The 16,015-nt window shown below is 44.7% G+C and overlaps 2 protein-coding genes across 2 annotated transcripts; both read left to right on the top strand.

The window, feature by feature from the left end:
- The first annotated feature begins 4,688 nt into the window (after positions 1-4,688).
- On the top strand, positions 4,689-15,999 carry LOC134017165 (hemopexin-like). The gene is made up of 11 exons (XM_062456522.1): positions 4,689-4,738; positions 12,148-12,215; positions 12,499-12,521; positions 12,637-12,750; positions 12,936-13,093; positions 13,427-13,580; positions 13,833-14,045; positions 14,270-14,365; positions 14,559-14,689; positions 14,885-15,029; positions 15,324-15,999. The coding sequence occupies exons 2-11, from the start codon at positions 12,157-12,159 to the stop codon at positions 15,554-15,556; spliced, it is 1,326 nt and encodes a 441-aa protein (XP_062312506.1). The 5' UTR covers positions 4,689-4,738; positions 12,148-12,156; the 3' UTR covers positions 15,557-15,999.
- On the top strand, positions 5,471-9,960 carry LOC134016958 (hemopexin-like). The gene is made up of 9 exons (XM_062456204.1): positions 5,471-5,488; positions 5,857-6,007; positions 6,445-6,599; positions 7,133-7,286; positions 7,462-7,674; positions 7,776-7,871; positions 8,358-8,491; positions 8,823-8,970; positions 9,234-9,960. Exons 1-9 carry the CDS (start codon positions 5,471-5,473, stop codon positions 9,458-9,460), a joined length of 1,296 nt encoding a protein of 431 aa, XP_062312188.1. The 3' UTR covers positions 9,461-9,960.
- Positions 16,000-16,015: the final 16 nt, after the last annotated feature.

The following is a 16,015-nucleotide window of genomic DNA, read 5'->3' as shown; positions in this document are numbered from 1 at the left end:
TCACCCTACTTGCCTTAAAGCAACTTACTTTAAGTTGCTTTGGATAAGAGCGTCTGCTAAAAATGACTGAATGTAAACTACAAATAACTAATGTTAGGGAAATCAGGGAAAACTGTTACACGTTTCTGGATTTTTACATTTTTATTTAAAAATAGTTAATGTTATATGGGGTATGTAAAGTCCACTGTGAAATTGCACTACTCATCTACTGGGTTATCTTTAAACCTCATAGACTGTACAACTGTACAGCCCTTTTATTTAAGTAACTATTTATTTTTACTTTATTAGATTTCGTCTTATTGTAAATGTTAAATTTGTATTTTCATGCCTTTATTTACAGTACTTGTTTTTATATTTATTTACATGTTTACTTTACTATGTTTATTGTTATGCAACAACCTACCAAAGCAAATTCCAAATTTATCAACAAACCAGATGCTGATTCTAATTACTTGTAAAAATGGCTAAATAAATACATTTGCTTTTATTTGGCTAACTTGTATTTTCCTATCAGTCTTTTGCACTTTTGTACAAGGTCTTTGTCTGTTTTTGCACTGTATGTTAAATATGTAAATTGTAAGTCAACTGGATTGATCAGGAGTATGTAATACATATAATAAATAGGTGTTTATATTGAAATGGATTTAGTTTGATTTGTTGTTTGATTTGTTGTTTTCTCTGTACATAGACTTTTAACATTCACATGACCAGATCCCAAGCAGGCCTATGATCTGGTGAGGTCTGGTGAGGTCAAACCACAGACGTAAATCATAGCTCTGATTAATATACTGTTGCTTGCAGTGTGCATACAGTAGAGGCATACTATCTCATTATAACATTGCATCTTGAACTTTTGCTCAACTGTTACTCTGTAATGTCTGTAGTTTGCAGGTAGTTCAGCTGATTGTATGTTCTGCTGAGCTGAAGGTTGTGGGTCATAATAGCCCCCCAACATAAAACATAAACAGAGCATCTTAAATTGTATTGGGACGCACGCATACAGACAGACAGACAGACATACAGGAAGAACTCCAGTTTCAGAAATCTCACTTACAAATGGAAATTCACCAACTAAGTAACAATTATCCCACTGCACTTATTGAAGTCAATTTATTTTGAGAAAAATAAATCTGTCACAAAGAAATAATATTTTTTGTGAAACCAAACCATTGTTCTATAGTACTTTCAAAGCATATTACGGCCCTATTTTGCTTGGTTGCGCCGAAGGCAAGCACACCACAATTATACAGCTCCTCATGGTTGTACTTTGTGGGTGGATATATTTTATATATACTGTGTGTATATATATTGTGGTATCATGAGAGGCTAGGCCACTGTGCGGGGTGTAGGGCAGTGCTTAAAAACCGGACAGAGCAGGCAAAAGTGGGTTCAAAAGAAGGAATCCTGTTTATTTACCAACAAAATAACTTTGCAAAACAAAAGTTATGTTGAACACAAAAACTTGCTCCTCGGATTGGATCCTACCAGATATCTTCAACTCAAAGTTCTTCTGGCGTTGACCTCTCTTTGCAGAGTGCACCTGGTGGCGTGGTGCCTTCTGGGAGGTGTAGTCCCCTCGGCAGCCATCTTGGGCCCGGGTAGCCACGCCCCTCCACCACACGTCCTCTCCTGATGCCACAGTATATACAGTACCAGTCAAAAGTTTGGACACATTTTTTGACTGGTACTGTATTCAAACAACAACTATGTTTTAAGGTTTATTAATTTGATGTTACTTCAACCCCCCCCCCCCCCCCCCATTCAAACCAAATATGCGCCCTTGCAGTTCCTGCACACAGTTCACCTGTGGATCACATGTAGGTTCAATGTGTTTTATTGTCATTTGTACATTTGTGACAAATTGTGACTGACAATTATGGGGTGAAGTCTGGAATGTATATAGAAATTAACCCATTCTGCAGATACATTCTGTGGGGAAAGCAATTCACTAAAACAAAAAAGACCAACTGAAATTGAAGGCTGATTCACTGTTCCAATCATATTTGCCCTGAGTCCAAGAGGAGGAAGGGTCCTACTACGAGAACCAGCCCATAACCTCCAGTAGACTACATGATCATTCTGTGGCCAGTGAAAAGACAATTACTCTCACATGCTTCACAAGATGTGAACTAATTAAAAAGTCTTAGGACGTGGTAAGCAATAGCTACCTGTAAGCATTCAGATTAGTAGGTAGGCCTACTTGCAGTTATACTTTCTTTTTACTGTGACCATCCACATTTATGGGGTAATTTTACTTTAAATATGAAGCATTCTGGAAGTAACAAGAAGTTTGGGTGTTTTAGGCTATAGGTGAAGCTAAATGAATGTGTTTTAAAGTGTTTAAAGTTGGAAACTACACAGGTATCCAAAATATACGAAATATCTTTTTAAACAAATGAAATATGACAAAAATAGGAAAAGAGTATGGCTATGAGAATGATTAACGTTGTGTGTATTAGTGTATGTGTTTCACCCCCTGGCGTACTGTGTTCTGTGTTTGTGGGCCGTGTGTATTGATGGAGCAGCAGCCTGCTCGTCGTTCTGTGTGTAGGCCGGGTTAGGGATGGACACCAGGCTGATGAGGCGCGGGTTATCGAGGGTGTGTGTCGCCGGCTCCAGCTGTGTGTGTGTGCACATCGAGAAGCAGTTCCGTACACCTTCCTCGGTTTTTCCGAAACATTCCACGAGCGTTCGGTTAAATGACGCGCTACATTTGTCTTGAATTAGGCTATAGGCTGTTTCAAAAAGTAGGCTTCGTGCATGCTATAACATATTCCTTCGCCCTCTTCGACATCCTTATAGTCGTATATTATAGTGTCATAGATACGTACAACAGTTCCCCCTGTTGAAAATAAATCTGCTAAGGACAACTCAACACAAGTAGCCTATTTCCCTATTTGGCGTGGTCAATTTAAATGACCATATTCGTGAAGTAACAAAATGCGTGTTTGTTTAGCTCGTATATTTTCAGGTGTGTTTGGGTGCCCCCGTGCGTGCGGGTTCATGACATCCACGGGTCTGCTCTCCTCCAGGCTCTTTAACTGCCAAAAACCATGTAAAAATATCCAGATTATGTCACACAAGGAAATCCTCCATTTTTTTCTTTCCGTGTGAGAGGGACAGGATGTCAGCCATGAATAGAGAGATCCGTGGAATGGAAAGATTACCCTCAGTCTTCCTACACCAACAAAGGCAAACACACAAATTGTTGGGGGTATTGTGAGTTCCAAATAGGCTACACTTAAACCAACAATGACCCAAACCTCAATATATAATGTATACGGTACCTAGACGATTTGCACTTCCAACCAGTTATATATATTGTGTTCTAGTGTTGTGCCTTAACATTTATTTATTTATTTATACATCTATGATTCATCAACAACAGCTCTGCCAGAGAAATTGATGTGGGAGCAGTGTTCACATCAGGTCTTTGCTCATTTGCATAGTGTCCATTTGAGCAGTTCCAGCCTGTTGATGTGAACATGCTCTGGAGTGAGCTTTGGTATTTTAGAAGGATGATTTTAAGGATTTCTGACAATTAAATTCAATGGTGTTCTAGGAGAGCTCAAGGTGAGCTTTCGTCCTCCATAAAACATTTTGATGGCATTCAAATTCTGTTTGTTATATTTAACTTTTTTACAAAAAAATCAGAACTCCCTTCAGTATATCTTAACCTTGCCTTCACAACTCCTTCATTTTCGAGGACAAAGGAACAGTCATGAGATGGATGAAGCATATACTGTGAAAAGTGTGATACTGTATGTTAAATAATGTTTGCATTATATCACAGAAGAAAAAGAGAGAGTTTTGAACCTGTGGGCTTGGTCATGCAAATATGAAGGAGATAAGGATCTTAAACTGCATATCAGGTCAGTTGTGAATGTTTTCTGTTGCCTCACAGGTCATGGCCTCTACATATTGATTGTGTGCTGCATATGAAAACATATAGAAAAAGAGACAAACTCGGCCCTTAGTTGTGTCTCGCTAGGATACTCCTATTTAGATTTGAACAGTGCATCGTTATGTTCTGTATAATCTTATTGTTATCCCCATGAGAAAACTGTACTATACAGTAATAGTTTGAATGACTTGACGATACATTAAGCACTTCAAATGCAAATGCATGAGTCTACCAAAATAGAAGAAAAACAATCTGCAGCCAGACCCAGTGTGTCTCTTCACTACACTTCCATGTTGCGACAGCGGGGCAGAATCTTCTGTGTAATCTCCCACACAGCTTACATCCATACTTGACTCTGTATGTCACGGTCACCTTGAAAGATGCACACTGTGTTGCAGAGCTGGTAACCATGGCAGCACTCTCCTCTATTGGAGTCAGACCTGGAAGAGTCAGGGTTTGACTTTCAAACTGGAGCCAAGTGTGAGGCAATCACTACAGTCTCTGGGACAAGACCTAAAGCTCCGGAAACTAATCCGATCAAGTCTTTCAACTGTTCTTTTTCACCCTTTAGTTTTTTTCGTTCATCAGCAAAGTTATTTAAACGCGGTCATGACGCAACTATCCTTACCTTCCCCCCCGAGTCCACCCACCGACCTTTTCAAACAAAAAACACTCAAGTCCCGTTCAGATAACCTCTGACACGAGGAGCCCCTCTCGTCAGTGACCCAAGGCTCCACCCAGACCCCCGACCACAACCCTGAGCCTTAACTCGGGTATAAAGGTTCATCTCCCAGTCAGAACACCCTGTATCCAGCTCTGCTCTCCAGGCCTCCTAGACCCAGAGACCCGTCCACCATGCTGCTCCTCCAGACTCTGTGTCTGGGCCTGACCTGGGCTCTCTGCCTCGCCGCTCCGTAAGTAGACACATCCTCCTGATGCAGTCACTGCCGTCTTCTTTAACAGTGTTCTCTTCTCACGCTCTCGCTATCTTTCCTCGTTATTTTTCTCTTGCTCAGTGGTAGAGAGTTTGTGCAGATCGAAAGGTCGCAAGGTCAAGAATCTCTACTTAAGTTGCTTTGGATAAAGGCATATTCTGTATTAATACATTCATTATCACAAATGGAACATTCTCATGGGGTCCCTTTACAGACTCTGTGTGTGTGTACATACATGTACGTATATGTAGAGCCAATCATCATTTGTTTGTCATTGAAGTCAAGACTATTGACTCTTCAAGACTATGGACTGTCAACACTGCACTGTGTGTCCTGGTGATTCAGACCAGGATATTGATTGCTCATGTTCTCTCGACAAACATGGCAACATGTTTAAAGTGCAGAATCGTTCTGGGTACAGTTGTATGCATCTTATCTGATCAACTCTTCATGACTTACAGTACATTAACATGAACAGATAACTGGGTGGCACTTCATGTCAATACACGAAGCAGGGAACATAACAGTTTTTCTATCAAAATAATCTCATGACTTGGACAGATCATTGCAGAACCTTGTGTAGGTTATGTTTTGTAACGATATTCATCATATTTTGTTTCCCTTAGCAACCATGACCTTTCCAGACAAGGTAAGACCTGGTGAAACCATTTACCCATGATACCGTGGAAACACGGTAAAGCTAATCATCATGAGAAAATTATAATTTTGCATGGTTACATGAATGTGATTAACGGGATTGTATATAGTTACATGAATATGGTTAACTGGATTGTATATGGTTACATGAATATGTATATGGACTGTATTTGGGGGCAAGGTGTCTGATCAAGATTTGTGCAGAATATCTGCGTTGTCCTTACATGACCACAAGAGGGCGGTATTGTCCCACTCATGGCCACAAGGACACAGATCACTGATCATTCTACAATAAAGGAGGAAGCAACTACTTTGTTCAGTATGTTTGAAGATGACATAACATATGTTTGAAGACCACAGGAGGGTGTATGGTGTTATGTTTTTGAGGTTTTGTTCTGGCCAGTTCGTGAGGTGCTCCCGCTGGCCCTCAGTGACCAGGTGGACCGATGTGAAGGCATCGAGTTTGACGCAATCGCCCCAGACGCCAAAGGAATCACCTTCTTCTATAAGGGTAACGCAAGCGCCTGCAGCTTAGTGTTGTTCATTCTGAATCAGTCACAAGCCTCGCTTTATTTCTGAAAATCAACAAACATGAATGTATTATCAAAAAGAAACATTGAAGTAAAACACATACCAACGTGTATGTATTTGGGACTTTGGGACTCACCGATGTGACACCACATCACAAAACCATGTGTTTACATTTACATTTAGTCATTTAGCAGACACTCTTATCCAGAGCGACTTACAGTAAGTACAGGGACATTCCCCCGAGGCAAGTAGGGTGAAGTGCCTTGCCCAAGGAACACAACGTCATTTGGCACGGCCGGGAATCAAATCGGCAACCTTCTGATTAAAAGCCCAATTCCCTAACTGCTCAGCCATCTGATCCCCGGTCAGTTTGTGGCTGGTTGTAATGCTTCCTCCTCTGGACCTTGTGACCGGCAGGTAAGCACATGTGGACGGGCTTCCACGGCCCCACGGAGCTCCTCAGCACCTCCTACAAGGAACTGGAGCAGCACCCCCTGCTGGGCGACATCGACGCCGCCCTCTGCCTGCATCACGCCGACGATGCCGACCACAAGCACGTCTTCTTCTTCCTGGTACGATGACCTCACTTCCTGTTTATTCCGCATTCCTTTCTTAAGATACCTGACGGCTTTACCCATCAGCGCTCTAACCTGTTCTCATCTTGTGACCTTCGGTTATCAGTGAAACCATCCAACCTTACAAGATCAGATGATCACATGAGGGAAAAAAACGATTATGCACATTTCCAGTGAATGGTGACGGGTTGCTGCTGTACAGTTAGTGTAATGATTAAACTGCCTTCACACCCCCCTCCTCTCTGTGCCCCCCACCACCACCCCCCTCTCTCTGTGCCCCCCCCCCTCTCTGTGCCCCCCCCCCACCACCCCCCTCTCTCTGTGCCCCCCCCCTCTCTGTGCCCCCCCCCACCACCCCCCCCTCTCTGTGCCCCCCCCCCTCTCTGTGCCCCCCCCCACCACCCCCCCCTCTCTGTGCCCCCCCCCTCTCTCTGTGCCCCCCCCCCTCTCTCTGTGCCCCCCCCCCCTCTCTGTGCCCCCCCCCCCCTCTCTGTGCCCCCCCCCCTCTCTGTGCCCCCCCCCCACCCCAGGATGACAAGGTGTTCAGCTACCACGACCACACCCTAGAGGAGGGCTTTCCCAAGGACATCTCCCAGGTGTTCCCAGGGATCCCCAGCGACCTGGACGCGGCCGTGGAGTGCCCCAAAGGAGAGTGTGTCCGGGACTCTGTCATCTTCTTCAAAGGTGAATATAAGACCGTGTTCGTTTAGCACACGCTTTCATCCAAAGCAACGTCCGGGGGGTAAGAATCTGCAATCTCCTCTGTCAATGCTCTCACTCAGTAGATATGAAAGAATAAATTAACTTTCAATGGAAACGTTTTGGTACAATTTCAGTCAGCCCCGTGTGCTTTCCCCAGGTTCTGAGGTGTTCCACTACGACACGTACACCAAGAAGGTCAAGACCAGCCAGTGGACTCATTTCCCAAACTGCACCTCCGCCCTGCGCTGGTTAGACCACTACTACTGTTTCCATGGACACCAGTTCACCAAGTTCCACCCTGTCACCGGGTCTGTGACGGGGACCTACCCCAAGGATGCCCGTGACTTCTTCATGAAGTGCCCCAACTTTGGTGATTTTATATACACTATATGAGAGAGAAATATATATACAAAATCCTAGCTTCCCGTTGGTTGCTGTGCTGGTGTGTAACAGTGTCCTGTCCTGCTGCAGGTCGCCTTAGTAACCACACAGAGAGGGAGCGCTGCAGTCACGTCCACCTGGACGCCACCGCCTCCGACGGCCTGGAGAGAGCGCTCGCTTTCAGAGGTCAGTGCAACCAGGCCCGCCGATAGGGGGGGACAAACAGGTCTGTTGTGCCGGGCCTAGGGTAGGGTGGGCCCAGGGTAGGGTGGGCCCAGGGTAGGGTGGGCCCAGGGTAGGGTGGGCCTAGGGTAGGGTGGGCCCAGGGTAGGGTGGGCCCAGGGTAGGGTGGGCCCAGGGTAGGGTGGGCCCAGTGTAGGGTGGGCCCAGGGTAGGGTGGGCCCAGAACTGGAGCAGAGGAGAGGAAGAGCAAGGGGAAAAGGAGATATCTGGGCGCGGGGCGGGGCATCTAAGATTCTCGTCCCGGGCCTGAGTACAACCCCTGTGTGTGTGTGTGTGTGTGTGTGTGTAGTCTCACACTTCCATGAATTACCTGTCACAAAACGAACCTGTGTGTGTGTGTGTATGTATTTGTGTATGTGTGTATGGTCACCTACCATTAACTACTTCCATTAACTGCTAAACTGTCCTCCCTACTTGCTCCTGGTCTAGGTGACTACTTCTTGCGGGAGGATGAGAGGACTGGTGATGGCTGGCACGCATTCCCTATAGCTGAGTACTTCAAGGAAGTAAAGAGCGACCTAGAAGCAGTGTTTTCCTACGCCAGCCAGCTGTACCTCATCAAAGTGAGCAGAGTTCAATAGTGGCAAAATGCCCTCAATATTGCGTTCACTGCTAAATCTTTACTAAATGAATCCCTGACATGAGGGGCATATTATCATTCAGTACATCGTAAATGTGTGCACTGTAAAAGTGCTAGCCAATCAGAATCTATTTTTTACCTGCTTTTTGAAAGCAGCTTGCTAATATAGCTGACTGCATGCTACTGTTCTAAGCTAACGACATGCCATCTTCGACTTTCTTCAAACTTTTCTTCTTGACTTTAAATATTTGGGCCAGATGTTGTTACCTATCGTATCGTCATATTGTAATCTGTGTGCCGCGCTCTGATGACAGGGTGACCAGGTGTTCCTCTACTCGTCTGGAGAGAAGTATGAGCTGGTGGAGGGTTACCCTAAACCCCTGAAGGAGGTGTTGGGCATCGAGGGACCGCTGGATGCTGCCTTCGTCTGTGGAGAGTACTCTGTTCTGCATGTGGTTAAAGGTAGGTCTACTTTACGTCTGTTTATATGTCAAGAAAAAAATGGCGGGTCACTTGTCTGAAGAGCACTATTATGTGTGTTAAACTTAAACTCAAAGACTTATATTAAGTTAAACTGCTGCAGAATGTGACACCTTCTGGAATCCCCATTTTCTTGTCATGGGCAGAGTAAAAAAAAAAACACCAGTTAGAGAAGACCGCGGGGGAGATTGAAGGGCAAAACTGTCACCGTCACCTAATGATCTCTCCTGTCTGTCCACCCGCAGGCCAGCAGATGTTTGACATCGAGCTGACAGCCGTCCCCAGGGCCGTGGTTAAGGAGGCCAAACTGCCCTTCGCCAAGCTAGATGCTGCCATGTGTGGCCCCGATGGCATCAAAGTGTTCGTTGACGCCGAGTACTTTCAGTACGCCACCCCTATGCTGTTAGCTTACAGCCGGATCCGACCTGAGCCACACAAGATGTCCCTGGACATGTTCGGCTGTGACCACTAGAGGGCGCTAATGATTTGCAAACGTTGATCGGCGCTGTGGTGAATAAGAATAATCTTGCAGTTATTTTATTTTTTGTTTATTTCGTTTTTCAACAGGGAAATACAGAGTCATACAAGAAAATAATGAGGCTTCAGTTTGTAATTAAACAAAGTTATTTATCTATACATCAATGACAACAATAGAGATGTCCTTAACCGCTTTGCAGGTCCTCAGCATTACACAGTCAACAACGTTGGACGTAGAATGAACCTAGACCCTGAGCAATAGTAATGAGTCATGTAAAGTAGTGAAACAGTCCCTGTTTAATTGGTATGGTTTCGCATCATTTGTCAATTTTTCAATTTGTCATTGTCAAACTACAACAGATGCTACCTCATATTATCCATTTTACATCATGTGTTTAATATGCAACAACGTTTACACGCATTTGTTTTTGAATGTTTACTCTCACGAATATCACTGTCACACAGTCACATACATTAAAGTTTTTCAGTTCCTTATGTCACAGTAAAACCTTTAATACTTTCATGCCTCTAACCATTTTCAGACTTGGACAGATTGCTAGGGTTTAGTATAAAAGGTTAGTGATTTAAAGGCAGGGTAGGCAAGGTGCGCAAAGCTAGCTATTTCAGCTTCTGTTTGACACGATTCAAACCAAAATTTCCCACCTCCTCCCTTCAAAGCCACAAAACTAGTGACAAGCATTGAGTGGAGGGGCAGAGTGCGCGCAGGTATGTAGGTAGACAGACAGGTAGCCCATCCAATCAATAGTCAGGATACCCTTTAATGATTGGTCGTGTTTATTACAGTATTGTGACGCCCACAGATGTCGGAATGATTTCATATTACCGTCAAACCTTTTGATATATTGGTTGCTATCAAGACGTGAAGTTACTTTCGGCAAATATGACAAAAAGTGCTTCTCAACAACATTGCCTACCCTGCCTTTAAGCCTATACAGTGGAAATGCCTTGCATCGTCGCCACTTGAATGGAGTCCTCTGTGAAGGTCTCGTCAAAAGACCAGTGACATAAAACTAGTGCAGAGTATGTGGGGCCGGCCTCACACAAACACATATGAAATGTTCACACACATGAAGACTTTTGATTGTTATTCTTTAAACCTCTTGAAACCTTTGTTTTATGACTGTTTTATGAATAGAAATCAAATATTTTTTTCCACACACAGTGAAAGGAGAGGACTTTCAGATCAGAACTGCATGGTTAAGGATCAGAAACAATCACTAGCAAGAGCAGTTACACCACAATCGTCCACAGGCTCGAAGCGCATGACAACTCATAAAAAAAGTCTTATTGTGTTGATTTTATCGAATTTCTAGTGGGACACTGACTCAGCCAATCATATCTCAGGGGGCGTGGTCATCGTGAAGATCTGGTGATGTCCATAGTTTGCAGCCAAGTTGCAGGTTAGGCAGTAATTACTTGGCTACCTAAATGTAGTAAATGGTCCCGTATCCAGCAGAAGTTCAGCATTTGTGACAGCATTTGTCAGTGTTTCAGCAGTTCACGCAATGTGATAAACCAGATTCATCTAACCTGTGTAATTGAACTCTAAAATAGGCTACAGTACAAACTTACAGCCTTTATGTGGTGTGTACAATCTCAACTGTGTTGAGATGTTTTTTTTGCATAACAACATAAAACAAACATATTCTACGAATGGCTCATATTCAGGCAGACACCAGTGCATGGATTATGACCACTCGTTTGGCTGAACGCTCTTTGATAAATGTCTGGCAGGTGTAAGTGATGTTACCTGAGCTTGAACTTGGGTCCAGAGCCGCAGAAAAACCTCCTGGTCATTGACTCATTTACGTGGGAGTCAGTTACGCAAGACTCGAATCTCGGTCTAGGCATGTGGACATTTAAAACACTGACATTAATCTGTGACGACAAATGTAAACCACTCATAGCCAATATATTCTGTTAATATTTACCTAATATTAGTTATGTAACATTGATATAAAGGGGTATTAAAGTACAATGGGCAGAGTTTAGTATAGAGTTTATTTTTGCCTCAGCACCGTGTTAATTACCTTGCTATAGGTCCTGGTTGCAGACCTGACCTCACTCACTCCCTGTCGATCTTCTAGAAGCCTCTCCAATACATTTACAACACAATGATTTTCCCCCAATGCAAAATTAGACAGCATTGTATCCAATCCTCTTATCCTCTCTTTAACATATGTACATAACAAGGAAAATATGGCCGACCTGTTCTATAATTTCATCTTTCTTAGTTTCGTGTGATGCTTCAACATGTTGCATCAACATGAGCATCAACATGTCTACATGAAGCAGAAACGCGTTTTTAAGATTAGTATAATAAAGGAAATACCTTTTAATATGGTTTTCACATTTCCTGCCAACTCGATACGTGCTTTGGTCAGCAATTTCCAAAGATATTGATTTTATTCTCTCGGTGAAAGGAGTTAAATTCTTCTAAACAAGTTTCACCTTGACCACCACTCCACTGTTTATTGTTTTGTGGGTGTCTGTTGGCTCTGCCCCACCCCCACCCCCCTTCCCACCCACCCACCCCCCCCTCCCCCACACCTGATGCAGATGTGACGTCCCACCTCGGTGTGTGTATAAAAGGTTTGATCCAGACCCAGTCAGCACACCCTGTATCCAGCTCAGCTCTCCAGGCCTCCTAGACCCAGAGACCCGTCCACCATGCTGCTCCTCCAGACTCTGTGTCTGGGCCTGACCTGGGCTCTCTGCCTCGCCGTTCCGTAAGTAGACACATCCCCCTGATGCAGTCACTGCCGTCTCCTTTAACAGTGTTCATCGAAAGTCGATGGGCTCCAACCTTAGATAGATCTAATTTAATTTGGGGTGCGCAACTGGTCATGTGTACATACAACACCTGAGCATGTGGCTACTGCAGTTCAATGTGTAGGGAGATTTTGATTCTACTGAGACTACTGTAGCTCCATACTGCATGTACCACAGATAACTCCATTCTTGTGATAACAGATCAGACTGTTTTTCATGTTCATGATGTTTCTCTTTCAGACATCATGAACCCGGTCATGGAGGTGAGTAGGTCTACCCTTGGTACATGGCTGGTTTGTGGCTAAAATAGTTCTAGTTGTGTTCTTAATTATGTTTTGCTTTAAGTCCTTATTTAAGTCCTCTAAATGTTTTTATCAGGTGAACCTAAGAAACACGATCATGCTGAACATGCGGCTGTCCTCGACCGCTGTGAAGGCATAGAGATGGACGCTGCGGCAGTGAATGAGGAGGGAGTCCCCTACTTCTTTAGGCTACACGCTGGACCTGAAATCTCATTCATTTACAAGGGCTTTTTCCGATTCCGTCTTGTCACCGGTTTCGCGATTTACTCGTCTGTGTTCAGGGCCAAAATAATATTTTTGATAGTAGAAACTTGCTTGGTCTAGTTGAGCTATACTAGGGAGATGCTCTAAGCCCATGTCTCTATCCTGTGCCAGCTGGCCATCTGTTCAAGGGTTTCCGTGGCAAAGCTGAGCTGGCGAACGCATCGTTTGCCGAACTGGATGACTTTCACCACCTGGGCCACGTGGATGCGGCGTTCCGCATGCACTACGAGGACAACAAGACCCAGCACAACCATATGTTCTTCTTCTTGGTGAGGCCCTCTTGCTGCTTACATCCTGCTGCTAACATCTGAGTACATCGCTTGTAAGTGAACTGCTCCTATCAGTGGTTTTCTTGAGGGGTTTGTCTGGTCGATGGTGGGCATCTGTGAAGCCCGCTGCGACATTGCTTCTAAAAAAAGGTCTGTCGTTGCAAATAAAATGTGATTTGATCTGACATCCCATTTCATGAAAGGTTTGATATATTTCCATGGTTGAATTTGAAGTGGGGTACGACTCAGCCCGTCCTTTCGAAATGCATTTTACAAAAACCTTATCGGGGCAACATCAGCTTCTCATGCCTCTCACCTTCTGCTGCCGTACAGGACAACAAGGTGTTCAGCTACTACCAACACAAACTGGAGGAGGGATATCCCAAGGACATCTCAGCGGTGTTCCCTGGCATCCCCGACCACCTGGATGCTGCGGTGGTGTGCCCCAAGCCCGAGTGTGACGAGGACTCCGTCATCTTCTTCAAGGGTAGGTCTCGGACAAATGGAGGGGGAAAAAAACGACGGTTGTAAAATGTGTCCCGTAAAATCTCAGTAACTCTATAGCCTACATCCAACTGTATAACAGAACCTTTTATTTACTGTTTAACTTTGTTAGTTTTAGGGATTTTTTTATACAAATATTTAGCTGGTTTCATGAGCAGGTCGTAGAGTTGTAAAGTTATGTTTCCTGTGTGTATATAAATATATATAATATACATATTTATATATATCTACCCAGATGATGACATCTACCACTTCAACGTGAGGACCCAGGCGGTGGATGAGAAGCAGTTCAAGGGCATGCCCAACTGCACCTCTGCCTTTCGCTTCATGGATCACTACTACTGTTTCCACGGACACCAGTTCTCCAAGTTCGACCCCAAGACCGGCGAGGTGCACGGGAGGTACCCCAAGGAGGCTCGCGACTACTTCATGAGGTGCTCCAAGTTTGGTGAGTGGCTAAAAGAAGGCTGTGTGTGTGTGCTTGTGTGTGTGTTTGTGTGTGTAAAAGAGTTTCAGCGACAGGAGAGATTCGGAAAGTAAGACACGAAGACTAATCCAACAACCAGAGACGATTGAGGAAGTCAGAAACATCTAAAAGACTCTTAACCAATCAGACGAGCCAAACCTCAGTCAGGTGATGTAGCTTAAACGGTTCCGTCTGTGTGTTTTCAGCTGACGGTGCCGACCACGCTGACAGAGAGCGCTGCAGTAGAGCTCACCTGGACGCCATCACATCAGACGACGCAGGAAATGTCTACGCCTTCAGGGGTGGGTGTCCGTGTGTGGATGGTCAATCTTCACCTGCAGAATTGTTACATTTCCTTATCTAAATTGTAACTTTTCCTTACCTAAACAGGAGGAACATTTCAAAATGTTGGTTTCTGCAGTGATTCTTGCAGCGTACTAGCCTACATGGTCTATAAAGCAAACATGTAACTTCTATGCTGTTTGACCCTCTCAGGCCACCATTATCTGCGTCAGGATGTAGGAAATGACAAGCTGCACTCTGAAAGCATCGAGAAGGCCTTCAAGGAGCTGCACAGCGAGGTGGACGCTGTCTTCTCATACATGGACAAACTCTACATGATCAAGGTGAGTTTCTGATACACACGTGTCATGCACGTGTCATGCTTTCACACGGGTACACAGGCACACACACACACACACACACACACTCCTGCAAGCACTCTTACATACGCACAGGCAGACAAACACATGTACGCACGCATCGCTGAACAGAGTCCTGTGTGTGTGTGTCCTGTGTGTGTGTCCTGTGTGTGTGTGTAGGATAAGATGGTGTACCTGTACAAAGTCGGGGAGCCCCACACCCTTCTGGAGGGGTACCCCAAATCCCTTCTGGAGGAGCTGGGACTGGAGGGTCCCGTGGACGCTGCCTTCATCTGCCAGGATCACATCGCCCACATCGTCAAAGGTAACTGGAACAGACCGAATGGCAGATACCAAGACCAGCTCTGGTACAACCAGCTGCAATAGCAGAAGAGCAATCGCAAAAGAGAGTGTGGAGCACTTTACATTAACGTTACATTAATTGTCATGTCACCACGCCGCAATATCTATTATAGCGACATTGTAGGTACATAGAACTGCTATCCGGAGCAATGAGAGTTATTTATATAACGATGATATGTAAACATGACCTGAATCACCACCGGGTCTTCTAAGCCTTCTTGCTGCTTCCTGATGACCATCCTCTTGCTCCTAACAGGTCAAACCATCTATGACATAGACCTGAGGCTTCGAGTCCATGTTCCTGTGAAAGAGGGCCTCCCTCTCACCCTCTTCAAGAAGGTCAACGCCGGCATGTGCGGTCCTGACGGCGTCAAGATCATCGTGGGCAACCACTACTATCACTTTGAGAGCGTCAAGGTCATGCTCATGGGCCGGGCCCTTCCGGAACAGCACAGGGTTTCCCTGGAGCTGTTTGGCTGTGACCACTAGCTGGCTTCCACAACAACAACAAACCTATCATGGAAACGGGTCTTAGTGTCACTGTCTATCACGTTTCTTTCAACACATGCACCCTGGTGTTCACATACGAGAAATGCTGTGCCTAAAACCTGCAGTAGACCTCATCGTATGCTCTGTTACCTCTGTGATCTGTCTCATGCCTCCATCATGCTGTTTCTCTGGGTCTTCTGCCTCTGGCTCTCTCATGGAATGCTCTGCAGGGTTCTAGAGTGCTTGTCTCATGGAATGCTCTGCAGGGTTCTAGAGTGCTTGTCTCATGGAATGCTCTGCAGGGTTCTAGAGTAATTGGGTTTGTGTGGTCTGTTTAGTAGATGATGTATTGAACCACATGGAGTCTAAAAGGGCTTCTAGTCTTATCCATCTGCTGCATTGTGCTACGTGCTATTCAATAAAGCTGAAATGGCAACAATGAACACCCTTGTCTGAACT

This window comes from Osmerus eperlanus, chromosome 3 (genome assembly GCF_963692335.1).
Source record: "Osmerus eperlanus chromosome 3, fOsmEpe2.1, whole genome shotgun sequence".
NCBI classification, from domain to species: Eukaryota; Metazoa; Chordata; class Actinopteri; order Osmeriformes; family Osmeridae; genus Osmerus; species Osmerus eperlanus.
The sequence above is the reverse complement of the archived record's forward strand: the minus strand, read 5'-3'. Positions and strand labels throughout refer to the sequence as shown.

Coding starts and splice junctions, on each gene's coding strand:
- LOC134016958 (XM_062456204.1), top strand. Junction 6,600..7,132: donor AGCACGTCTTCTTCTTCCTG/GTACGATGACCT, acceptor CCCCCACCCCAG/GATGACAAGGTGTTCAGCTA. Junction 7,872..8,357: donor GAGAGCGCTCGCTTTCAGAG/GTCAGTGCAACC, acceptor CTCCTGGTCTAG/GTGACTACTTCTTGCGGGAG.
- LOC134017165 (XM_062456522.1), top strand. CDS start 12,157: ATGCTGCTCCTCCAGACTCTGTGTCTGGGCCTGACCTGGGCTCTCTGC. Junction 12,216..12,498: donor GCTCTCTGCCTCGCCGTTCC/GTAAGTAGACAC, acceptor TTTCTCTTTCAG/ACATCATGAACCCGGTCATG. Junction 14,046..14,269: donor CATGAGGTGCTCCAAGTTTG/GTGAGTGGCTAA, acceptor GTGTGTTTTCAG/CTGACGGTGCCGACCACGCT.